Source organism: Pagrus major, chromosome 7 (genome assembly GCF_040436345.1).
Source record: "Pagrus major chromosome 7, Pma_NU_1.0".
Lineage (NCBI taxonomy): Eukaryota > Metazoa > Chordata > Actinopteri > Spariformes > Sparidae > Pagrus > Pagrus major.
The window spans coordinates 3,218,966-3,246,674 of NC_133221.1; the positions used below are offsets into that span (position 1 = coordinate 3,218,966).

The following is a 27,709-nucleotide window of genomic DNA, read 5'->3' on the forward strand; positions in this document are numbered from 1 at the left end:
CGTCCCTGTGAGACATTAATCCTTCATGTTGTTTCCACCGACTGCTCTCATTATCTGTCAGTCGGTGTGTAATCTGTCTCTGCAGACAGATCCAGTGGTGCCAGGCTGAGCAGCAGCTGCTCTAACACACACACACACACACACACACACACACACACACACACACACACACACACACACACACACACAGAACGAGAGAACGAAGGTCATTCCTGACATTCCAAGTCAATCTCAGCGTCTCTCTCGTACCTCTTTCCTTTTTCCTAATCCTCCCCCGACATGGACTCATCTACACCTCCCTCTGCATCTCTCAGTCTGAAGACACAACAGATGTCAGCAGCGGTGGTGGTGGTGGTGGTTATGTTTCCCCTCAGCTGATGTGACCCTGCAGCTCCACTGTAATCAAACTGAGAACAAGACACAGGCCTGTAGCGAGGGGTCGGCTACACCGTCCCTTCATGTCTCTCTCTCCGGGGGTTCGGGAATGTCCGTCTACTCTTCCTCCAGAATTCCAAGACAGAATTCCTGAAGGGAAGACTCCCTCTCTCTCTCTCTCTCTCTCTCTGTCTGTGTCTCTCTCTCTCTCTCTCTCTGTCTCTCTCTCTGTCTCTCTCTCTGTCTCTCTCTGTCTCTGTCCTCTAAGATTTCAGTGAGAACATTTTCTGACAGTTTAAGGTTTCACCGTTTAAAGCGAGACGCCTCTTGAAACGTGTCTCGTTGAGTTATAAGGGCTGAGAAGCGGCACGGTGGCTCTGACTTTGCCGCTATCAGGTGATTTGTCCTCCGACACAAACCGAGATGTTTACTGGTGCTGGATCGTATAAACGGGTGTATTATAATAAAGCAGCGCACGGTTACGGAAAGTCTTTTGACAAATTTCCGGTTTTGCATTGTGAGTTTATGGATTTTGCAGACGATGTTTTCTGTAAATCATTTTCATTTGACCTCAGGATCAAAGGTCAGGTTGATGCAAACAGAGCTGCAACGAACAATTACTTTCACTATCGATTAATCTGTTCATTATTTCCCCCCGTTAATTGATTACTTTGAGCTGATAACTGGCTACCACAGATATATCAGTATCAGTAAATATGTTGTCCGATATGAAAAAAGACGCTTTGAGGGATTTTTAATTAATAAATTCCCTGATGTCATTTTAGACAACAGTTCATTGTTAAACTGTAAAATATCCTTTTTGTTGTCAGGAGCGTTTAATGAGGGATCATTGCATAAAAGGGGTGTTACGTATATATTCCATCTATACAAGAATATCGGCCACAAACATACAATGTTGCATCGCAGCCGGTGTATCATCTTGTATCAAAAACAAAGAGTCCTGACGGAGATAAACGGCACAAATCTGACCTTTTAGAAACAGATGAGCCTGGTCTGAGGAGGGTCTGAGTTAGCTCCAGGTGAAGGGAGGTGATATCTCACATTTAAAGCTGCAAATGTCACATTTAGCTCCGGGGCTGACTGACCTGTAATCTTCCTGTAAGTTCCTCCAATTATCCCCCGCTGTGATTTAAACCGTGAAACAGGACATAAACTCACATTTCTCACTTTGAAACACGATCTTGGCAACTAATTAGCAGCAACAGAGTCGACTTCATGTCTTTTTGTTTTTCCAGATAGAAAACGGTGTCGCCTGAAACTACACATTATCTCGAGGTCTGTAAATGAAAGGAGGAGAAAACCCCACCGCCACTTTCAGACTAATAACAGCCTGCAATGTTCCCAATAAGCACCTCGATGTCCCGACCACACAGTCCTCCAGGTGGCATTCGGCTGCCCGGAGGCTACAGATGTAGAGAGACACCTATGCATCCACGCAGCCGGTCCGTACACGCTCAGCAGTGATCACAGTGTTTCTGAAACACTTCAGAAATGTAAAGATTACAGACTGTCTCTCTTTATCTTTCCATCTTCATGCTAGTTTGCAGAGGGAAAGCCTCTCTGCACATACCCTTATACACCATCTCTGACAAGTCAGGGCAAGACGAGAGAAGCTGGGTTAAGACTTGGTGATGAGCTGAGCTCCAGAGACGGCAGGAAGTCGGAAATATTGACTTCCCGCTGGGAAAAAAAAGGAATGACACGATCCCACAATCCAGCAGTTTGGTTTTAAACCTCCACAGAGGTGTGTTCATCAAAGAAAGACAAATGATCTTGTGACTTGAACTTCTGAGCCAGTTTTCCACCACCTGAAAGCGCCTTTGTCTCTTAATTATGAGAAAACGATCAACTTTATTCAATGAAAAGTCATAATTACAAGATATGAAAGAGAGAAAACATCAACAGTTCTGTAAAGCAGCTCGTAGCTGTTGCACTTTTAGGAGAAAAAGTAATCCTACAGTTGCTAATGCTCTATGCTAAAAAGCAAATTAAGTTGCACTAGCATAGCATTAGCCTCTGCGAGCATCCATGTTTCTGCCTTCATGTCTGTGATGTCCTGGGAATTTTTAAGACTTCCCGGCTCTGCACTGAACGCAGACCTGGAGAGGAGAAACCAAAAAAAAAACAAGGTGACAGAGAGGAGGGGAAGAGGGTGAGAGCTGAAAGGGGAAGACAATGAGAAGAGTGGTCGAGATAGTGAGAAAAAGAAAAAGCAGACGTGAAGCAGATAGGAGGAGAAGGACGAGACCGGAGATAAGAGATAAAGAGAGACGACTCCCGTCATGGAAACACCGACCGAGGCGTCTTCTCAGAGAAAACTTATCAAGGAGGGAGGGAGGGGAGGAGAGCGGGCATGAGAACGATCACTCCTGATGTGGCTCCTGGTTTTTAAATGGATATTGAACATTTTGCATCTTTATTAGAAGCTTGGTGGATTTTCTCCCTGTGAGATCAGAGACTTTAGCAGCTGGGGGCTAAAATAAGTACATATACTGCACTTTGTTCACGTTTATACCATTATCTTCACTGTTTCATCTGTTGATTATCTTCTCCATTAATCGATTAGTTCGTTGGTCTATAAAATGTCAGAAAATGGTGAAAATCAAGCAAAACAACATAAATGACGTCCTTGTTTTATTTTAAGATAAATTATCAAAATCAAAATTATCACGTGTTAGCCTCAAATGTGGCTAACACAGCCTTAGCAAAAAGAGAAAGAGAGAGAGGTGATGAAGGAGTCGTAAAGGAGAGATTAGTCGCAGAGTAAAGAGGAGGGGTGGGAGGTGAAACAGATAGAAGAGGCCCGGGGGAACAGTTCATCCTCCTGGTTCTTCTGCAGATTGATGCCTTGTTCCACAACTCTGTCTGACAGCTCAACATCCCCCCAGGATGTGGAAACTCCTGCACAGTGTGTGTGTGTGTGTGTGTGTGTTTTAGGCCTTGAGAGTGAGGACATTTTTGAAAAGTGAGGACATTTTGTCCGGTCCTTGCCTCAGAGTCAAATTCCTCGTGTGCCTAAACATACACAGCCAATAAAAGCTGCTTCTTCAGAGAGCTGTTTGAGGGTCAGAGGTTTCAGAGTCCCGGGTTCATTCTTGAAAAGTGCTCGTACTTCGTAATTGTTAAAAATAGCGACATCTGAAGGCGGCGATGTCGTTTAAATGAGGGGATCATGGTGCAGGTTTTCAGACGGTCACTGCTGGGTGACCTTCGTAGTGTTTCACTCACTGTTCATGTGTAACAAACACAAAACGGGAGCTGGACACAATCACTGCGTGAAACAGGTGTGAATGTCAGATTGTCTGTTTCATGCTGGCCTCCCTGATCTGACGTGTGATGAAGCACGCTGGCAGCTTTAGGTTTCAGAGTGTGTAATTTCTGCCGCTCTCCATCAAAACAAAACAAAACATGTAAGTAGTGTGGGATCATGGGAGATGCCGATGAAAATCCATCCACACTCATAAGGCACAAATGTTTACAAGACGAGGTAATGAGATAAAGTTTTATTCAGGTTATATTTATCACGTTAGCCGACTTCCCTCCTCGCTCCCTGACGGATCATCGGATGTTAGAGCAGAAGTCGCTAAAAGAAACGTGTCGTTACCTCAAATTAAATGATGGAAGAAAGTAAGTAGAAACACAAACATGTGTGTTTGTAATTACGAGTACGTTGCTGGGTCAGGACTGAAGGATTGTGGGTCTTATTATAAAATCTGTCTCACTGACATTTGCAGGCTTTTATTCAGTCTTTAAATCTTTTTTATTTCTTCAGAAAACAGTTTTGAAAGACAGCAGCTGAACTGTTGAACTGGTTTGGTCAAATCTCGATGAGCTGTATCTGAGGTGTCACACCGGACACACTGACGATGGAAAAACGTTGGACAGACGCATCATTAAAACTTCAGAAGCAACACGTTAACGAGAAGTGACAGCTTGCTCCCACTTTGAGCGTAAAGGATTTTTAAGGATCCGTCAAAGTGATAAGATAACGTGACGAAGTCCTGCAGCTCACTGACTCCCTCACACATGAAACTCAGCTGACAGACTGAAAAGACCATTAAAAATTTAAATCCACCTGGGAAAATGAAAGGAGAGGAGAAGAGAGGAATCAGCAAATTGAAAGAACAGCCCAGAAAGGGAGGACAGGAGGAGACGGAGGGGAGGTTTCCTCTCCTGTGACCTCGACTTTCTCCACGTTCCTGATGCTCTCCTCCTCCTCTCACGTCTTCCCTCCGTCTCGTATTATAACAGACAGCCGGGGGAAATCCCATAATTAGTAAAGAGCAGGAGGAGAGAGGAGGAGGAGGAGGAGGAGTGATAAGGGAGATAGGAAGTTCAGCTTGTCCTAATGAAGAGAGAGATGGAGGAGGAGAGAGGAGGAGAGAGGAGGAGTCTGCAGACACTCTTCAAGGTAAAACACTGATGAGTTACATCAAACTCTACGAGACGTGACAGTGATCCGTCTCATATCAAATACAGACAGTCTCCATTACTTCTGAATCCACAAGTCAACTTAAAGTGTCTCACGCTGCCCCCTTCTGCAGAGAGGTCAAAGGTCAGGGAGCTGATGGAGGGTCAGTGTCTTGTTCAAGGTCAACACTGAGCCTGACAGACCTTTTTCCATGTGTTGACATGTCCCTGCAGCAGAGACGCAGGTGTAGCTGATTACATTAAAGATGGCTCTGTGACATTTAATGCCAGTGAGCGTGCACGCACTATGCAAGGGGCTCTGGGTAAACTAAATGGTATGCAGCCATTGTTATTGCTACTGATTACACCTGTGCTTTCCCTCCTGTGACTGTTGCAAGGTCAACATCAGCTGAGACAACATAAACTGTGTCTCCTCGTCGGTCCCAAAATGTGTATTTCTTGCTCCAGCACTCACCGTGTTGATACTGTCGTCGTCGTCTTCTTTTGTTTTTCCGGTTTTGTGCCATGGACAACTTCCGGGTCAGTGCTCGGCGCAGGGACTGTGGTGCCGAAGCCGGTTCAGGTCCGACTAAGGCGTATGCATGAAAGAGAGTAAATCGACTTCCAACCGCATTATCTGGGTGTGTTAGTCCGACTTTGAGAGATTGGATTTAGTACAATAGTCCGACTTTTTCTAACTTCGGCACCAGAATCCAGCTTGTTTTCAGGGATAACTGCACCAGAAATGAGTTATATAAAGTGTATGTATGTTGGTTAACTGTGGAAATGTCTCATCCACTTGATCAATTTTTGTTAACGTCAAAAAAGGACTCTCTACTTGACGACACAGCGATGCAGCTACACAGATATTAGCAGGACATTTTCCCCGGTGCACACGGTGTCCATCACGCAGAGACGGGCTGCCAGACAGAAATGTTCTGTACCATGTCAAGTATTCCCAGTATGTGTTACACTGTACGGCTGCATGTTAATGGTGACTGGGAGTGCTGAGGCTCCCCAGCTGTTGGCTTCAACTGAACCGGTCCCAGTTGCTGCAGCTCTTAATAAACACCTCCCGTCTGTGAGTCCGTCTGCGTCCTGTCTGCTTTGATGGTGCTGCTGTTCAGCTCAGTCTCCTGCCAGCAGCTGACGGAGACTCATTAATGTGTCCGGACCCCAGGACTGATTGAGACGTGACGAGGAGCAAGTGTACACACACACACACACACACACACACACACACACACACACACACACGCTCCCTCTCTTTCAGGTGGTCACCGTAGTGTTTCTCAGTGTGTGATGAGGTTTTAAATGTGCGCTTTGCCTCGTGGAGCGCGTCCGTCAGTCACAGTCTCTGAACTCTGACTAAGCTTCATTAACAGACTGTTAACTGCCGGCTGAGCTGCACACACACACATTTCTGTAACATGCACACACCAGTCCGAACCCTCTATTCTCTGTTTGCTTTCAAGACATCTGAGGAGTACGCAGTTTATTATCTGCAGGATCAACAGGAGATTTACAGTCACGCTTCTGATCTCAGCGGCTCGGTTCTTCATCTCGGTTCTGCTGGACGACCTTCAAATCAGTGCATTTCAATTCACAATCAGGCTCAACTACCGATCCATGTGTACACAGATCACACCTTACCCTCCACTGACTGTGAGTCAAACAGGTCAACCCCCCACAACACACACACACACACACACACACACACACCGTTAGCACGCACCTCCCCTCCACTCCCATTCACCGTTTTATGACTTAACTATGAGAAAACACTCCCTTCTGTTTGCTGTCCTCCCCTCCTGCTCTCCCTATCGACTCCTCTCTGTCCACCTCCTCCACTCCTGTGTTTGCACGAGGAGGAAGACATTCCTGCAGCTACACGACTGTAAGAGCTGAATCAGAGCGATACAAAGCCACAGCGATGACAAAAAAACATCGCTGGATAAGCCAAGAAGAGACTCAACTGCTGTCTGACATTGAAGAGCATCTAAGATACCTTGGAGCTAACGTGTTGCTTCCAACTCCAACATCAAGATAAAGAAAGAAACATATTTGTCTCTGTCATATTACCTCTACTGAAGAGTACTTATTATCATGGGGCTTTTTTTGGGCTTTATACAGGAAATCAAACAACACAATGTACATTTTGAACATAATAAACATGCTGTATTGTTTTTTTTATCATGACAGTGCACATTAATTAACACCAACATGATGTTATGGGCCAGATTTAGCTTAAAGACATTTTTTTTAAAGCTACTAGCTATTTCAAATGGGATATTTTTAAGAAACTGGCAGGAAAAATAAAAGATTTGATGATGGCAGATGACACCAAATCAACATGTATGTTGGCATCACTTCACCTCATTATCCCAGTGTGAACAAACCACATCTTACCGAGTACATTTGTCTAATTTTCTCGTTTAAAATATCCAATTACACTTAAGATAATCCCAATCAGACGAGAAAACAGCACTTCAGTGAAACAGTTTTTACAGTTTTAAGAAAATCTCCACTTTTCAGACATTTTTTACTTATAACACGCAAGAAAAAACATCTTTACATTACTTTTAAGTGGCATTTTTTTCAGTTTACAGGACGCAGTTTCAAAACAAGAGTCCTTCCTTAGCGACAAAGGGAAACAAGGCAGTCTGAGTGAAAGTCATCACCTAAAACTACAAGAAAACACAACTAAACCAGCACGTTGGCCTGTTTGGGTCGAGTAAAACTCCTGTAACACAAACAGAGTCACAGGTTTGATCCCTGAGATCGTGAGCAGACCCTGAAACTTGTTGCTCTGGATTAAAATCTCTGAAAATGCAGGATTCAGATAAGAAGACCTGTATAGAAGAAGAATGTGAACCCTGCTGGTTATCTGAAGTCCTGAACGCCAGTAAACTTCCATCTGTGTTCACCAGTAAAAAATGTAATGTAAGGTAAACTTTAAACTGAGTGACCAACGCTTCCTCTGTGTCTCCTTTCTTTCCGTCGTTTCGCTCACCAAGTCAAGAAAAGAGGAGAAACTCAAACAGTCTGCTGGAGGTGACCCGGTTTAAACCAATATTTACTGTCCCATTAACGAGGGCAGCCTTCTCTTTGTCCTCCTGCTCGCACTCTGTTGCCTTTTTGTCCCGTTTTCTTCACATTTTATCGTGTGTGTGCCCGTCTTTCTTCTTCCAGTCATGCAGAACACTGATAAGTGAAATATGGATAAGATTTCTGATAGTTTTCATGCCAAACTACGTTCGAGCAACTTTTAAAGAGGGAATGGGAAAGAGTAACGCAAGAGGAACCCCGTCCTGAACACAGTGGAAGAAAGAGAAATCCTCGAAATGCCTGTTTTCCTCTGCAGGTATGTTTAAAGAAACATCTATTTATTTTGTAGCTGATTTGTAGCTGCGACTTCCGAGGTGATTGGAAGATAATTTTGTTGAATCTGAAAAAACTGAAAATACTTAAAAGGATGAACACCAGCAGACAAAGGACCTGGTCCATAATAATTAAGCTGAAATCTTAACTAGACTTAAGAGTCGACAGCGATGCTAGCGGCTGTACGAAATGATAAATGCTAACGCCAGGATGCTAACACGCACACAGTGAAATGTTGACTTTTGCCACAAACATATTTGCGTTTTTTAGCATGCTAACATTTGCTAAATAGCATTGAATATTTGATCATAAACCTTCTATAAAAGGCACAAAAGTTCGACCTGATGATGGCGCCAAATCACCTGAAGATGACCAAAGTTAGATCTATTAATCTCGAGGGGTACGTGAAGGCCCGGACCAAGTTTCATGGAAATCCATCCAGATCCAGCTGTTCTCCAGACATTCGACTCAAAACCACAAATATAAGAAAAGCCAGTTCATCCCAACGGGAACCATGAGTGTTTGAATTTTATGGAAAGTTGCTAACATATTTCAGTCTGGATTTTAAATATAGTCACACCGCTAATGAGGCTAAAAGGACAAAACAGGATGGAAGTTAACCGACTGACTCACTGCAGCAGCGAACACCAGGAAAAGGGTAGAGAGCTGGACAACACTGCAGGATGAGTGTCCAGCTTCTGTTTCTCCTCAAGCTGGTGAGATGTCAAGTCCAAATCAGACGAGGCTTAAATGTGAAAGTGTAAAGTGAGTGGACGGAGGTTATACAGTAAACACAGTACCAGAGTTAAATCGGTCCCGCCTGACTCCGGTTCTTTTATCAAACTAAATGAGCTCATTGTGTGATAGAGGGCAGACATTAGCATCAGGCTATTCTTAGTCTGTCTTGGCAGCACAGGATGAAAACTGCTCAAAGTCACTGGTGTCCTTCAGGGAGGACGAGGCTGGCACAGAAAGTGTTTTTCTGTCTGGGTTTTGTCTGTGGAGGAAGCTGCACACACTGCAGCTGGACAGCTACTACATGACTAATGTGGGACTCGGGGGGTTGATACACAAATCTGATAATGTGATATTTACATGTGCAACCTAGTGCATAAAAAACCTTTCCACTGGTTAGATGAGAATATTGACGAGTTTGAAATGTTCGGTTTAGCCTAGCTTAGCACAAAGACTGGAAGCTATGCTAACATGGCTCCATCAACAGATCTACAGATGTCTTATTTACACATTATATATTTAAAAATACATTTTTGTTATCTTACACTTTTTCCTAAACAACAGTTAGTCCCACTGACTCGATGTCGCATCTCAGAAGACCTTTCCCTGACAATAAAGTTGCCAGTCTTCGTACTAAGCTAGGCTAAACACGTCCCAGATGTCTTTAGTTTAAAGAAACTTTTGTTTTCCGTCACTAATAACATTAGTTTCTAATCGCATTAATGATTTTTAAATGTGTGGATCAGATTTTGGGAACTGTTACGCCTCGTTTCCACACAGTTCAGTCTTGTATCCGTAATTACCGACTACGCCCCCTAGTGTTCAATGTAGCGCTATCGAGACAAAAACAGGATCGATAATACACGGCGACATGTAGGTGAGTAGGTTAGCCTGCCAGGTGTGAAGCCAGTTTTGTGAATTATTTATTAAAAGGTGCATAAACCTGTATGCATGAACTCTTGCTACACAGCTAGCATGATGTCAACGTTGGCTAATCATGCCATTAAACTTTTCACTTAAAAAAAAGTATAAAAGTGTACATTCATCAATCCGTTTGCTAATTTGTTTTATGCTAACACCGTGCAAACAGTTTTTCCAAAATCTGCTACTGAAGTTGCACTTTTTCAACATACTCAAGGCGTAATACAAAATAAATAAATAAAGACAGCTTTGTGCAAAGGAGGCGTTAGGGATGATGTCTTTTGCAGGTCAAAATGTTTCACTAACTCCAACTTCAACCACAGCAGAAGTGTGTTAAAGTTGTGTGTTTGTGTGAAGTACATCAGTCTGATAGCGTGTCGCCCTCTGAGAATGTGTCAGCAGCTCACACAGACCTCGATGGAGCTAAACATCCTCTGAATACCAAACACTGAACGACTGACAAGTCAATTTGTCCTCGGAAAGCTCATAAGCCCTTGAAAAGAGAGCAGGACTCCTTCAATGCAGAATGAGGAACTGAGTCTCGTTAAAAGGAAGTACTGGATTATATCTGTGCACGCTGTTTGTTTGTCTGCCCTTCAAGTGACTGATTAACCAACCTAACCCCCGTTTTAATTAATTTCCCATTGACTCCCGTTTCCTCCGTCTGCCTGTGAAGGATCTGAGACACTTCATCGCCCATTCACAACCAACTGTTTCCTCCGTGTTTGTTCTCCGCAGTGTTTATGAATGGACCAAACACTCTCACTGACACAATGGTGTGATAAAGGGCCCATTGAGAAGTATTCTGAATGCTAAGTCACTGGGAGGGCTCGGGACCACTGCCGCATCAAAAGGAGGCTGCGAGGGGCGAGCAAACATCGCAAGACAATGGGACCGAAGCTGAATGACGATCGGGGGGGTTCGCTTGGCCAAACATGTCTGAACCAGATGGAAGAGTAAATGTTCCCTCCATTGTTTTATCATGAGGGTCCTGCTCAGGGTTCAAACATGTCTTCAAACACAAGCTGACAGCTCTGAAACAAGGTTTGAATGAACCCAGGAGTAGCTGAAGAAGCACTGGGACACAGATGACCAGAACGAGGGCTGAATCCAGCCGCTGTTTTAATCACTCGGGTCAATCGATCGCTGTTTTAGTCCACAAAACGTCAAAAATGGTGACAAACACATTATAATGTCCGATCAACAGTCCAAAATCCAAAGACAACTTAAAATGATATAAAACAGAGCTGCAAATAATCATTTTCATTACTGATTACAGAAAACATAAACGTCTTCACATAATTTTATCTGACCGAAAGTCAAAAAATCAAAAGATATCCACAAGATAAAAAGGAGCTGCTAGGTAGTCCTTCTCATCATTGATTAATCTGTGGATTATATTTTGGTTTATCGATTAATCGTTTATCTATAAAACGTCAGAAAACATTTTCAAGTTTTAGTTTTGTCCGACTAAAAGTCCAAAATCCAAAATAATCCAACTTAAAACGACACAAAACAGGGCTGCAACTTACTTATTTTCACTATTGATTCATTTGTTGATCATTTTTTGGCCTAATTTATCTATCAAATGCCAGGAAACGTTAAAAAAGTGCCAGTTACCAAAGTATAAGTCTTGTACAAGTCAAAAACAGAAAACAGAAGAGTTTAGAAGCTGAAACTGGGTTTGAAATATGAAATGAATTAATTCGAAGGCAAGAGAGTCGACTCTTTATTGACTACTCAGAACCACCGAGGAGTCGGGAGAACATTGTTGGCTTCAAAACAAAATGAATTCAAACTTCAAGACGTTTCTTTGTTTCCAGGAGTCTTTGTGTTGCAGTGGGACTAACGAGAAGTAACGAGTCCACTGCCTCGTCTTTCCAGAAGCCCCGGTCTCTCGTCTCTCCGGCTTCTCAGACATTTAAATCACCGAATGTCTTCCTACTTCTAATGCTGTGGTGTGTTTTTCAGTGTCAGTCACTCAGTTCATTTCTTCAGCAGCAGGACAGGAGGAACCTCCAGCTGTCTGAAGGAGGCCGACAGACGAGACACGAGGAGATGGACGGTCAGCAGGAGATAAAGACGGGACAGGTGGACGGAGAGAGAGAGAGAGGAGGTGATAAAGATGTGTGTGTGTCTGTGTGTGTGTGTGTGTGTGTCTGTGTGTGTGTGTGTGTGTGTGTGTGTGCGTGCGGTCAGGGAGTTCAAAGCAGCAGGAAGTTCAGGACTGAAGAGTCTGACAATGACCTTTGACCTGTGACAGATCAACAGGTTGGAACAGACATCATGCATGACGACGGAGTGACACACACACACACACACACACACACACACGCACACGCACACACGCACACACACACAATCATCAAAGCAGGTACTTTGCAGAGTTGTGTGTTAATAATGAATCAAACCGAACAGAACAATCGCTGCAGTAGCACTTGGACAAAAAGACAAATACACAAATGTTAACACAGACTCACACACACACGCACCCACGCGCACACACACACACACACACGCGCACACAAAAACCAAACCACTGAAGGGCAGCATGAAGAGTGGGACATGCCCTCTTATAATCACTTCCTCTGCTTTGATAATCACACACACACACACATGCACACACACACACACACACGCACGCACACACACACACACACACACACACACACAATTTGACATTTCTATGAACGATGGAGTATGAATGGTTTCTTTTTTCTGTCGTTTCCCAGCTGGAGTCCTTCTCTACTTCCCTCTCTCCTTCCTGTCCTCCTCCTCCTCCTCCTCCTCTTTTTCTTCCTCCTCACTCACTCACTCCATCCTCGTTGTCTTAGCCTCTCCAGTAATTCCTACAGCTTCACCTCCATCCACTTCCTCTCTCTGTTTTCTCTCTTCTTCTTCCATCCATGATACAGTATATTTCTGTCCTTTCCTTCTTGGCTGCAGGAGGATGAACGTTGTGCTGATCAGAGTTTCAGGACTGAACAACGACAGAGAAATCTCACGTCAACACAACAGGGTAACTACAGCGGAGATACAGGAGTTTGAAACTACTTTGCGGAGGTTTTTAGGCTGGTGTACTCGAGTTTTAAAATGCAGTATTTGTGTTTTAGGGTTATGACACGAGGTCCTTAAGAACACCTCTCTCCGACAGCTAGTTGACGCTTGCACCGCTGTCGTCCCACCTCCTCCAGAGGTACATTACATTAGTAAGTTAATTTACTGTTGTTCTTAACACACAGTACACAAACCTCTTTATATTTACCTTTTCATAAAAATCTAAAATGTCATGCCGTCAGTGCTGAGTCAATTTATTCAAACGGTATCGAACATGGTCCTGAATATCGTTATTATTCAAGGTATTGTATCGAAGTTAGAAATCCAGTATCGTGACAACACTGCTACATATAGTTTTTTGCAATTACTACTTTAAACTTGAAGTTTCGGGGTGCTGGTGAGCATGTTTTATCCGCTGCTCTGCTCAGAGTTAACCTTTCTGTACGTATACAATTTAAAAATGTACCTTCAGAAAACTAGTAACTTTGCACCGGCAGTTTTTAAACCTTAAACCAGCTACAGGCGACTGACCATAATCATGTGGTGCGATAACACAATCATGTTGTTTTACTGTTTGAAAAAATAGCGTCTGATGTATTTTTCACGTGTCAGATATTTGCACATTCTCGTCATCATGCCTGTTTTGTTCCAGGCAAGAGAATGAGAAAAACCCTTCGAATAACTCTGCTGCATTTATCTTCATTTGTCATAACAGCAAACTGTGGCTAAAAGTGAGGGTGTGTTATCGTGCCAACATCAACACCCTCTGATATCTGCTACAACAACATACAGAAGCAGGCAGCGAGAAAAAAGTGACCTCTGAAATATCAGCCAGCTATTTCCGACTACCAGCCCCCGTTTCCACTCCTCCTCCTCGCCTCCAGTCATCCGTCATCCCTCCTTTTTATTCTGGTTTCGATGTGACATCAACTTTTATCCTCTTTTGCCTCTTTCTCTCTCCTCACTCGAAGCTGAATCACTCCTATTAAGGTCACATTTGTCTCCCTCTCTCTCTCCCTCTCTCCACCTCTTTTTCTCCCCCTCTTTGCTCATTTTCCTGCCCAGTACACATAATGAATGACTGAAAAATGTGCACTGTGTGTCAGCGTTTGTGTATTTGTGCGAGTGGACACAGTTACAGAGGCGACGTTTAACCCTGAAAGAGAAGAGGACAGAGAGGAACGGGAGGCTTGATGAGTAGATGGTGACAGAAGTAAGAGTCGTTAAAAGATGACGGAGGGAGGCCGAGGGAGGGATGAATGACTGCGACTGTTGACCCGCTCAAAACTGACGGCCGGAGAGCCGAAGAGGACAAAAGGGTTTGAATTAAGAAACAGAAAGAGGGCGACTATCAGAAGATGTGATTAAAACGTGTGGTCGACTGAGTCAGAGAAATGAAAAAGCAGCAGCAGAGAGAGAAAGAGGACATGAATCACTTTAATGATGATGACAACATATAAAGCTGACAATGTGGCACATTCAGGCCTGAACACTGACAAACCGAGAGAAGGAGCAACGAGCTGACGTCACATAGTGCAACATATTTTTATATTATAACAGAATCTAGTGACTTCTGCATGTGTGAGATGTGAATCAACACTTAAACCTGCGGTGTTTTGTTTCACTACACAAACCAGCACGATCCTGCTTTATATGTAAAACTGAGATTAAACACAAGCTCGTTCAAATATCCCACATGTCCGGTGGGAAAGTGCAGAGAGCCGAACGAAATCAGCGACCGGTGGAGACAGTAAATGTTGACAGAAACACAACTTGAATGGGGACGTTGATGTCGCTCTGTCTCTCCTTGATGTGTAAGCAGACAACTGTTTGCTAACACATTAGCAATAACAACTTAATAAGGTAAATAATCATTACTGTTGGTGGTTTTAGCCCCCAAATAACCTGATATGGCCGATGACAATCAATAAAAACAAATGTGTAGCTGGCATAACGGTGCTAAAGCCTTCGTTTGCTGGTTTGCATAAACTGAAACGAGAGCTGCATCAATGATTTTCTTTCATAATCGATTCAACTGCTGATTAATCCGAGATTATGTCTTTAAATTCCTTGTTTCTTCTGCAGCAACAGCCCAAAACCTTCACAGCAAAATGAAGCTGGAACCTGAATATTTGGCGATTGATGGTTTCAGCTCGAACTCCTCGTGTTACTTCTTGTTTTGTACAAATGATAAAGCACGTCTTGTTGACTAACTGCCACAAAAAACATCCGTACATAGTGTGATCATCATGTTATCAGTGTAAAACACAGATACGGATAATAAACCATGCTAACACTTAGCATACCAGCTGTTTAATCCACGCTAACCCTTTAGTATCTGGTGTCTCGTGACAGCTAACTGCTAACCTGCTCCACAACAACAAGCAGAGTGAAGGCTTTGTTTTGGCCTCAGGATTTTTAATGAAGTATTGATGAAAAACTAGTCGAAAGATTTAATTGTGGAGCTGTTTCATCGGCAGCTGACAAACAGCTAACTCGAGACAAAAGGCTCGAAACAAAAAGAGACAAACAAAGAGGAATTAAGGGAAGGAGAAAGGGTGACAGAGGAATGTTTGATGAGATGTTTGATGTCCGTCATATCTATCTTTATCAGCCTTTATTTCCATCATTACTGTGTCAGTCATCGGCTCGACAGAGGAGTCTTTGTGGCGGGACGGAGTCAGACAGTCAGAGAGCGAGAGAGAAGAGAAGGGAAAGATGGGGAGGGTGATTACACCGCGAGGGTGTGAGGGAAATACAGCCAATGAGAGAGAGAGATCGTATCTTTAAAAAGTCTCACACACTTTCAAAGAGCTGTCTGCTCGACTGGAAGCTGTACAGCAGGCCACGCACACACACAGACACACCCACACACACAGACACACACACACACACACAGGCAGGGTGTCACACCTAAAGAGTGTATAAACTAAACTAAACAAAAACAACACTGGAGTTGTCTGCACGGAGAGATGTTTCCACGCTCGTCATGTCGCTCGTAAAAAAAAGCAGAATTGGCAGAGAACACACTGATTATAATCGGCGGGCCACACACACACACACACACGCACACACACACACACACAGCGATGATCTCAGACGGCTTCTGCTCACCTGCAGGCAGGCGGACAGGAGAGAAAATAACATCATGTAATCCATGAAATTGTCTGGTCTTGATCCGCTCAGCCTTCTGATTAGAGCTACTGCTGGTTATCAGGTGGTTAAATCCATCTAATACCCATAATGCTTTGTGCTAGAGGGTCATTTCCTGGTGTTAATCTGATGTATGACTCAAATCTTTAGGCATTTTTAGACCTATGTATTGTTTTCTGTTGACTGCTTGGATAGCATATCCATCATACTGGACTTCTGATCATTGGAGTATTATGTTGTCAATATTACACAGAGACTGGACTTTCTTATTTACCCATATTTTTAAGGTCCAAACCACCCAAACTGATCTAACTAACTGATAAAACTGATGATAAAAACAGTGTGCCTGACCTCAACTCACACCATGAACACATCATAAAGAAAACAGCTGACAGGCAACATGCAAATACTTTATTTGCCTGCGTGTGAGGAAACAGCTTCTCAACGGTTTATGTTAATAATCCAAAAAAAAACAGTTGAAAGTCGGTTTGCACTTGCATCATCAGGAGTACATTGTGCTGGTGGATGAAGAAAATAAATGAAAAGTAAGTTGAAGCCCCCGCTGAAGACCAAACCTACATCAGAAGCTCAGTGACTGTCAGCTCACTGTGTCATAGCCTTCAGAAATGTGATGTTAAGCTTCACTTGACATCAAACTTCAGAGTTAAACTTCTTCGAACGTGTCTGGTGTGAGCTCAGCTTCACTCCCGAAAAGTCATGTCAGAAACTGTTGGTGTTTTCCGAACTAAGAGCCTCCACCCTGCAGCTCGGAGCCGGCTGGCACTTTCAAGGTAACTCTGACGCTCAGACCACATCAATCGCAGGAAGCATTCAGTCGGGGAGCAGCTGGCACCGCGCTCGCTCTTACGCACGGCGAACAATGGAAGCTACCTCGACACTGGATGTGAGTGTGTGTGTCTGTGTATGAGTCTTTAATTGTGTTTGTCCTGTAGGGAAACCTGCCAACGCAACAGGAAATTAAGAGCACGTGACGCTGAGGAACATCTGAATCAGCTCCAGTAAAGTCCATCCTTATCCAACTTTAAAAGTGCTGCACTGTGGCAACTTTACGGGCTGTTTAAAGGGTCAGTTCACCCGATTTTAAACAACGTCAGGAGGTATCAATGAAGATGTTTCTGGTTTTATTTCTGCATCCGCACCCACTGCAAAATAATTTAATTCACGGTGCTTCTTTGACACAATTTCTAAGAATTAAGTGGTTAAAATAAAACCTGCTTCCAGCTGTTTTTCTTTGTCATATGTGACAGTCGAGCGTGTATCTTTATGGTTTTTGTTGACTTGCTTCCTGTTTTATTTTGGTAGATTCATCCTCATCTGTCGTGTTTTACATTCCACTTCCTGTCTTTGTGTTTTTCCTGCCTTTTTTTTTGCTTCACCTGTCTTTTATTAGTCTCGCCTCTTTTGTGTTTTTTTAATCTGTGTCTTTCCGTCTGTTTCAGTCCCGTGTTTCCAGTCTCTTCCCTGGTCGTGTTTTATCTTCGTGTCTTTCCTGTGTTTGCTGCCGGTGGCCTCGTGGGATCCTGGTTAGTAGTTAGTTTTAGTTTTCTGTGCTCTTCCTGCTTTTGTTGCCTGACTTTTACTGCCTGACTTTTCTTTTGTGAATTCAGCATTCACGTTAATAAAGTTTGCTTTTTCTTTCTTCTTGCCTTAGTGTCTTAAAGGTGCACTCTAGTTTTTGGGGAAAGGAAATGGATAATGAGTTAGTTGCAGCCCTCAAATGACGACTTGCTGCTCATATTTCATTAAAAAATCCATTCATCCACTATAAATATCTGCATGTCACTGAGATAAATTGGATAAACTGAAGAGGAAGACGTCGAGGGACGGAGGGGAAAGTCACTTAAAAACTAAAGTTTTGGATCATATCATCCGTGTTTTAGCAAATACTTTAATCTGAGGAAGACAAATAAAAATCAAGTATCAAATGGCTCCGTTTGAGTTATGATTGTGGTGCTCTCTGCGCCTTCATTTTTGGTGGATTGACCCTTTAAGTGTCTCTGCAAATACCTGAAATCACTGGCAGTGCAGAAAGCTCAGTGCAGCGCTGCAGGGCTGAGGACACTGTGATGACACGCAGGCTTTTTCTTTTTTACTGGAGGAGGAAGGATTATGGAAGAAAGAGAAGACCTCACCTGAAGAACACACACACACACACACACACACACACACACACACACACACACACACACACACACACACACACATTCCCAACTGAAGCCTATAGTGTGCTCTAATAATAGGCTGCAGAAACAGACAAACATCCCCTGTTCTGTTCCTCTGTCATCTCCTCCTTCCTCTTCTTCACCTCCGTTTTTCTTCTCAATTTAAAACCTCCTTCCTCTTTTTCCACAGTCTCGCCCTCCTTCCTGCTCTCCTCCTCCTCCTCCTCCTCCTCCTCCTCCTCCTCCTCCTCCTCCTCCTCCTCCTCCTCTCTTCCTGGGAATTTTGGATGTCTCCCTCCTTCCCATCATGTAATCCCTTATTGGTCTTTTTCCATCTCCACCCTCCTCCTCCATCTCTCCACCTCCCCTTCACCTGTCATTACAGACTCCTTCCACTGTCACACACCTGAGGAATGAAGCTCTACACACACATATCTGCAAACACACACACACACACACACACACACTACCCTTAGATCACACAGCCAACTGTACAAGACAACGGTGAATTGTGTTGAACTGGGTATGACCTCATCGGATGATTCAGATTCTTCCTACAGTTAATCAGGTAGCTGTCACTCCTCTCATATTTTCTTTCCCGCCGCCTTCGACAAGGAGCCGGGCATGTACAGATACAGATATAGATATGGAAAATAACGAGGTGATATTGTTTCAACATGTTTTCAGTGCATTTCAAACTGAGATGAGCGAAGGTGAAAGTGACGTGGAGGAGAATAAGGAGCGATAGATAGGACGATAGGGTGGTACAGATATAGAAAGACAGCAGGAGGGAGAGGAGGTGTGTGTCAGCTGATGCTCTTCATTTTAAAGTCTGACACATGTCAAGCAATGACAAGAAGAAGGAATCAGAGGACATGAAATTGTTTTAAATCAAACAATGTAAGAGTAGTTTAAGGAGGTTTGCAGGAACGTCCCACACTGCAGAGACTCTCCTGCTCCAGATTCCAGTCAGATGTGTTTCATGAACTGCGTGTTGGGCGGGGCAGGCAGTGCTTGGTACACCTGCTCTCTGATAAACTGGTCCTGACAGAGGCTGTGCAGAATATTTACTGCCCACTGAATTCCACATCGTCAGACGTCAATATGCTTTTGTTTAATTTCTCAATCTAAATGTCCACAGAGCTGCTTCACCTTCTGGACTCACACACACCTCTGAGAAAGGGAAGAGAGAGAGAGAGAGAGAGAGAGAGAGCAGTGGTATCCGCTCAGTCATGTGTCGGCATCTGCTCATCCATATTTATGGGCCTGGCTGTGTGCATGGGGGCGTTATCATGCTGAAACAGGAAAGGGCCTTCCCCAAACTGTCACCACAAAACTGCATGTGCACTTCATCCGTCGCCAGTATCATTAAACCACATGTTGTAGCATTACATTTGAGCCAGGGGCCAAGCCCAAACCATTAAAACCAGTATGTAGACAGCGGTGTCCACTTATTTCAGGCCAGAGTACTACATGTGTACGACATCGACATTTTGGGAAAGGGCTGATTTGCTTTCTTGATGAAAAGAAAGACGCCACTCTCGCGTCTGTACGCTCAATACGGAGCTACCGCTAGCAGCTGGTTAGCTTAGCTTAGCACAAAGACTGTAAATAGGGGGAAACAGTTAGCCTAAAGGTAACAGTAAGCAGTGTTTATGCTTATAAGGGGCACTTTTATAACTTAGTATCGCAGACAACTGTGAGTCTGTACGAGTCAACATCCAAAAAGTTGTAAAAAATGTACAGCTGGTTAGCTTAGCTTAGCACAAAGACTGTAAATAGGGGGGAACAGTTAGCCTAGCGCTGTTCAAAGGTAACACAACAAATTAACACGTTTTACACCATGTTGTTTAATCCCTACGTGTGAAGTAAAAAATGCAAAATTCCTCGTCATGTTTGCAGAGTTTGTGCTAAGCTAATTTACCTGGCGACTGGCTGCTGTAGTTCATATTTAGCAACCAGGCATGAGTAGTATGAATCTTATCATCTAACTCTGAGGAAGACAGCCATAGTTTAGTCTATAGATAGAGAGACACAGAGAGAGAGAGAGGGAGAGAGAGAGGGAGACAGAGAGAGAGAGAGAGAGAGAGAGAGGGAGAGAGAGAGAGAGAGAGAGAGAGAGAGAGAGAGAGAGAGGAGTTAGGGGTAGTTTAACGAGCCTTCCCCTCGGCGGGTTGAGACAGGTTAACTGACATACCGATCTCTCCCTCCTCTCTTCTCTTTCATTCAGGCAGAGGTGGTGGTGGGGGGTTTGCAAGAGGTGTGTGTGTGTGTGTGTGTGTGTGTGTGTGTGGTGGGGTCTTCAACACACTCTCTTGAGCCCTGTCACCGACACACACACACACACACACACACACACGATCGTAAAAACTCTGGCATTAGCCCACCTACATTCCTTCAAGACAAAATTGCAACCTGGTAACTAGAGACCCTCCCCCTCCTCTCTCGCTCTCTCTCTCTCTCTCTCTCTCTCTCTCTCTCTCTCTCGCTCTCTCTCGCTCGCCCTTCTGTGTTTTTGTGCCACCCAGGAAATATTTTGATGCGACGATGAAGACCGTAAAACATTTTGTAACAACGAGACGCTGCAGGAATGCATCTTCGAATCAAAATTGCGCGGCTGCTTACCAGCTGGTTTTTCTACGAGAAGTTGTCTCAAAACCAAAACCGACCGCGCAACACTGTGGAAGACCAGATGACTAATATACATCTGGGGCTAAAACGTAGTCATTATACATTACTACTACCTTTTTTATATTAAATAATAAACTGTTTCGTCTATAAAATGTCAGATAATTGTGAAGAATGTCAGTGAATGTTTTAAGCAGTGTTTTTGCTTAAAAGCGGCACTTTTATAACTTATTATTGCAAATCTATGAAGTTCAGGGACTTACAAGAGACATTAAAGTCTATAGTCAAGGTCCACAAAGTTGTAAAAACTTTAGTTAAACTTCAGTTTGGGCGATACTGACATTAGAAACAGGTGTTTGTATTAATACACTCCACAACTTAACAGAACTGTGAGCATCCTTTACCTCTAAATATACTGTATCATACAGGCACAGTGACATAAAAAGGATGTTTGGCTGCAGGTTGTCTGCACCCAGTCAGAGCTGAACGATTGTGAGAACTCTTCCAGGCTCATTTTTGCTCTATGAAAACATTTCATTCTTTCTTTTACTGCTGCCACAAGGTAAACAGGATTATAAAAGGCTTTTACAAGCTACGCACACACACACACCCACACACACACAGTGACAGTCACAGCTCCCTGCCTCTCTATTGAGACCTTCAAACCCAGATAGAGTGAGGAAAAAGAGAGAGAGAGAGGGAGAGGGAGGACAGACAGAAACAGTGAATGTCTCAGTGCCGATGAATGAGGAGGGCACTCGAGCAGGAGAGGCTCGGCACAAAAGAGCCGCATTCAGACACATAAAAGGTTGCTCAAGAGCGACGTTCAAAAACACAAAAAGGTTAACTCGGAGCACAGAGCGCAGTGTGTTCGTGAGTGTATGTGCTGTACGTCTATATGTGAGTGTGTGTCCATCCGATGGGTCCACTACAACAGCAAACAACAGCATCTCTACACACACTCAGACTGAAGAGTTACCCCGTGTTTCCGGAGGCTGGTTTATCACCGAGTTTAGCTACTTAACCAGTTGCTAGAGTCAGATTTACTACGTTCATTATCAGAGAGGACGAGGCTGAGCAGATCATCACTGCGAGGTCGCCAGCGGGATTTTAACAGCAGCCGACAGACGATTGTGAGGGAGATTAATGACGGTGATAACGGCGGGCAAGGATTTACACTTCCAGTACAAGCTGCAGGTCTTTACTCTAGAAAACCAGGATCACTCTGTCGAGCTGAAATCCAAGAAAACCTTCAAGGGAGTGTCCTGAGAATTTGGAAAACATTCATCAGTCCTTGAGAATAAAACACAGTTGAGAAAACTCTCCAGTGGAGCAGTGAAACATTGACAGACCTCGTGACAATCTCACAGGGCCACAACCACAACAGCAATTAAACCTTAACAGAGCTAGTTTACAGGCTAACGACCAAACCCTGGCGTATCCTCCTTTTAACGCCTATTGTTCAAATTGCCAAATGAAAATGTTGACAGTCTACAACCAGAGCAAACAATCTGAAACTTTGGACTCCATTTTCAAACAGACATCACGTTGCATCGGACGCTCACGTGCAGTCAGGACACGGTTGTTACATGTAAACATCTTCAGATCTTCACAGGGCAGAACTTCAGGAACCAAAACAGCAATTACAACTGAACTAAGCTAGCTTACAGGCTAAAGGCTGCACTGTCCAAACACTATGATGTCCTCCCTTTAATACCTACTTTTTCAAACTTCCCACTAAAAAGGCCGATAATCTAAAACCAGAGGAAACAATCGACAACTTTCTGGTGTTCTCGAAACTTATGGACATCAAGGAAGATCCACAATAACACTCCTGAACACGCCCAGCACCGCAGCACCGCAGCACCGCAGCACATGCGTGTGCTTCTGTGTGTATATTGAATGCTTCTTACCTGTCCGAGGTCCAGAGTGACGTTCACCTCGTTGAACTCGGTGCTGCGGGACAGAGGCGGACTCTGCCACCATCGCTCCGTCCCGTCGATGGCGTTGGTGATGGGATGGGCGCGATCGCTGTCGCCCTGGCTGCAGATGTCACAGTACTGGCCCTGAGGAGGCAGAGACGGAGAGGGTTTAATCTTCAGCTGAGCCTGAAACTTCACAGTGAAACATCAAACCAACATGTTCACACCACAGTGACACCGCTGACTCCACGGCTGTGTGATGAAACCACCACTTTCAATATATCTAAATCTTGATGGACAAAAGGCATTTTATTGTGTAGAATAGCTTTTAATTCTCAGAGACATTTGTTAGTGAGTAACCTACATTGATTAACGAGGGATTTAAGTTACAGTCTGGCCTCTATAACCGGCCAAAAGAGCAGCACAATGTCTCAGAGTCACAGTAAACTCAGATGAAAAGAGGAGATTTCTTTCACAACTGTTTGTCCCTGAAGCTACCGCGGTCAAGTTTCATATATTTCCTACAGAGAGGTGACTCCACTCGGGTTACTGCAACACTGAGGCTCCAGCTTGTATTGTAGTTTTTCTGCTCGTAGGTTCGTTCAGTTGATTTAGTTTCGTGGTAGAGGAGCTGGGGTGCAGAAGGCAGCAGGTCAGGGAGGATGAACGGATCAAACGCGGGTCGTTCACACAGACTCCCTGACGTCTCACTGCACTAAACACCTGCCACCACCGTCTCAAACACGTGACTTTTAGGGAGTGATTTGTAATCGTAAGTGCACAGATAATAACATTTGAGAGAGCCTGAGAGGTTGATTGACAGTTGATCTCTGTGTGGTGCAGAGAGGAAGACGAGGGGGGGGAGGTCAGGAGAAGAGGGTGGAGACCTCTGACCTCGCTGACCTGCAGTGATAACATCACCTGACCCGGGCTTTTGTTCAGGTCCGTGCTTGTTTGGTTTATGCTAACGCTTACATAGCCAGCAGTGATTGGGTTAAATGCTCAGACAAACCAACCTGGATTAGCTGAGACAGAAGAGGCTTTAGGGTTCCTATAGAGGTGGAGGGGACACTTTTAAGTGGACATGTCCACCTGTGCTTAAATTATCAAGGGAGGAAACTTTTGGGGATTTCTGAACATGTTGACCGACAGTATGAGCTGTTTGTGGAGAGATCGTGTCAACTCGACCTATATATTACACAAAGGATCTCTCTGATCTCTCTTAATAATAAAACAGCTGGAAAGGATCCCTGCAATCAAACTCTCAATCGATACCCGCTCCATCCTCTCGACACTTCCTCTTAAAAGCACGCATGGCAACAAAATCACCACCTGGAAATGAACACGTAGAGCACTTTCTTTCTGTTTCATCTTCTTCCTCCCCTTCCTCTTTTAGTGAATAAGAAAAACTCTCTGACTGAGGAATCCGTGTCCTCAGGGCACAACCAAAGTGTTACTCAGTCAACATCCGCTGCTATATGTAATCTAGCTTTTAAACATCACATGCAGCTTCACTCATACTTCCTCTAAGTCTTTCTCTCTTTCTACATCATGTGTTTGTCTCTCCTCCTCTCTGTCCCGGTCTCCCATGCTTCAATCTTACATGGCATCAGGATTTTAAAGGAAATTAAAGCCGCATGCAAAGATTTTAAGACAACAATCTCATCTTTACAGCCTAAATTCTGAGTTCAGTCATCAGCAACCTCAAGACCTGCCTCCAAACACCAGAATCAACCTGACAACCTCCTCGTCACATCGGGAGGGAAACCAGTTCACTGATGTCTTCTACGTTCAACAGATATGGCTGCCTGCCACCTCTGCAGCTTTACACTTTCTCTCATTGCTCCTCCAAACAAGCCAAGACACGCTTTAATTTATGATTTCAATTCAAGGGAAAAACCAGAGCATGGGGAGTTCTGCTTTTTACAGCATGTTTTGAATATCTATTGTGTGGTCAAACAAAGGCCTCAGGTGAGTGTAGTTTATCCGTGTCAGGTTACAAGACTGGACTGGGTGGTGAGGCTACGTTTCCAGGTGCAAAAGGGCTGTAAAGTAAAATGTATAATGGCTTCTGTGTCCTGTTTTTGGTTTATAATGCGAGGCTGCAGTACTGAGGGGCTCACTCGTGTGCACTCCTGCCGATGGCGTCGTGCACCTCGAACGCTCGGAGGTCAGAAGTTGGAGACAGGAGGAGATTCTGACCTCTGACTGTAACTGTAACGCAGCGTTAGACACTAGCATCAGCATGCTAACATGCTCACAGCGACAATGCTAACGTGCTGATATTTAACGTTTGCTAACACTTGCTAATTAACAGTGAACACAAAAGTGCAGCTGAGGCTGATGGGAAAATCGTGAGTTTTGAAGGTACATCGCCACGGGGGGGAATGATGCTCAGTATGTTGATGATGATGATGATGATGATGATGATGATGCTTATTAAATCAGTACATAAAAGTACCAGTTAATTAGTGGTGGCCACTGTGGTTTAGTCCCAGGTAAGGAGGACAATTTAGTTTATTTATGCTTTGACAAAAATCCTTTAACTCTTCTAGTCACACACACACACACACACACACACACACACACACACACACACACACACACACTCCAGTGCTCCTCCTGCTGTTTTTAATTAATAAAAACACTCTCACGTCTTGCTGTCAAATCAAAACAGGATTAACCTCGACACAGAAAAGTGTGTGTGTGTGTTTTCTGGCTCTGTTCATGTGTGTGTGTGTGTGCGCTGTTCACTAACCCAACAAGTGGGCCGAGCCACAAAAGCCCAGCAAAGTGGGCTAAACCTCTTAGCCCCGAACACATAATGCACCATTCCCTGAGCTAATGACCAGATTTCTTGGGTTCATTTTGAAGATTTCCTGAACTAATTACGCACCAAACTTCACCCACTTCTTCTTCAGCTGAACCTGCTGCGAGCAGGAAGATCAGAGAGAGACCGGATGATAAAAAACGTGGATGAGAGAATATTAAACTTTAATCCAGCCGTGTGGAGGAGCTGAAGTGGGTCAAATGCGGTCGGGCGAGAGTTTAACAGCAGAGAGTCGATTCTCACACGCTGAACTTAAGTTGATTACTCGGCTTAATATATCTTCTTCCTTTCTTTCTTCCATTTAAGGTGTTTGAAAGGAATCTTTCCTCCCTCAAGCAGCCAAACTCCCCTCAGGACACGAGTTTTTGTGTTTCACTCTCAGCCTTCACACTCAAACGACACCTCAGACCGCCTGCTGATCAGCCTCTACCTCGACTGATCGATCTGTCCTTTATACAGCTTCATCTTTAAGTCTGATTTCCATCCTGATTGATACTTATTGGCAATAACAGCGGCGCTCGTCTCTTCAATCTCTCCCTAACAGAGCGGATAAACTCGGTCTGATTGGACGACACGGGTCAGTCGCCGGGAGGAATGTGGGGAACAGGTGGGAGAGGGAAGAAAGAAGGCAATAGGCCGGCGCGTTATCGGCCGGAGGGTTGCTTTAATGGTTAACCCGTGAAACTGCAATAATCCTTTGTGTGTTAACCGGTGATACCCGGAGGCTTGATTGTCAAACGCACAATGAGCCTGCCGCCGCCGGCTTTTACAAACTCGTCATCACGTTAGAAACCCATCCGTAAAAACAACAGCCTCGTCGGTAGCTGCATTTTTCTGTGTCCACTCACAAGTGAAATGTTGCCTCTCTCCTTATATAAGTGGCCCGTGTTAAGCGCTGCCAAGTCCTACAAAGGAAGCAGTGCATGAAATAATGACCTGGCAGAGCAGCTGGAGATTGGTGCACACTGCTGACCCCCTCTGCTCGACTCTCTGCTTCTGAATGCAGTCAAGTGTGTGCGAGCTGGCATCCACATTAAGATCCAACACAACACTGATTGATTGAAATATGCAGATATGGGATCGAGAGCCAGCAGTAGAGAGAGCAACGGTGACTGTATCGCACATTTTAAAGGATATTACACAAGTTTAATGACTAAATACTCTAAATCTGATACGAGTAAGTCATTGAAACAGACAGATATGGCAAAAATATGGGAATATTATAGCTGCAAATGCAAAAACAACAGGATTGGATCACCATAGGATCATTTTAAGCCCAAATAAAGTGTTAAAGTCACCATACAGACACACTACAGAGACTTCAGTCACTGTATGTCACTACTGAGCACCGCAGACACACTTGGAGCCTACAGGGATACAACAGGAATGTTTAAATAATGCAAAACGTCACTTTAAAACTCACATTTGATCACAAACAGCAAAAATACCCCTGGAGAACAACATGAGTTTTGCAGTTAAGTGGCTTGAAATCCCTTCAAATTCAAGTATATCCACTTAAGATGCATTATAAGCTCCCACTGTAACATCACACACACACCACAGGAGTTATAACGTGGTTATAAAGGATAAAAATGTCATTAACGTCATTTTACGCACCAAACATGAGCAGTGAGAAAATCTATTATGAGGAATAAACTGATTAAACCTCAAAATATAATAATGAATGTTTTTAACTAGTTCTCTGACTCCATAAGGTCCAAGAAGATCCACCACTGAGCAACAGAAGTGGGACTAAGATGCTCTTAAAGTCCGGTCCTGCTCACCTGGATGGTCTGGCTCGGGTCCCCGGACACCGGGCCTCCGACCAGCTTGCAGTACAGGTCGTGCACGGTCCTGCCGCCCTCTTCCTCCCCGCAGGTCGCCGTGGCGGTGATCTTGGTGCCCTCCGCCAGGTTGAAGTACGGCGGGTGCAGGCTGTAGCCGTTCACCCCGTTGGTCGGCAGCTCCTGCGCCGACACGGAGCTCAGCAGCAGCGGCCACAGCAGCAGCAGCAGCAGCAGCGCCGCCCGCGTCCCGGTGCGCCGAGCCGGGGAGAGCGCGGCAGCAGCGAGCGGCGCCGGTCCGCTCGCCAT

At 44.3% G+C, this 27,709-nt stretch overlaps 1 protein-coding gene across 1 annotated transcript in view; it reads right to left on the bottom strand.

Moving 5' to 3' along the window:
• lama5 (laminin, alpha 5) overlaps positions 1–27,709 on the bottom strand; it is a 90,099-nt gene extending 62,390 nt beyond the window's left edge. The window contains exons 1-2 of the mRNA XM_073469638.1: positions 27,401–27,709; positions 22,778–22,930 (exon numbers count right to left, since the gene is read on the bottom strand). Coding sequence (XP_073325739.1) covers positions 22,778–22,930; positions 27,401–27,709 — 462 coding nt within the window. The remainder of the gene's footprint in view (positions 1–22,777; positions 22,931–27,400) is intronic.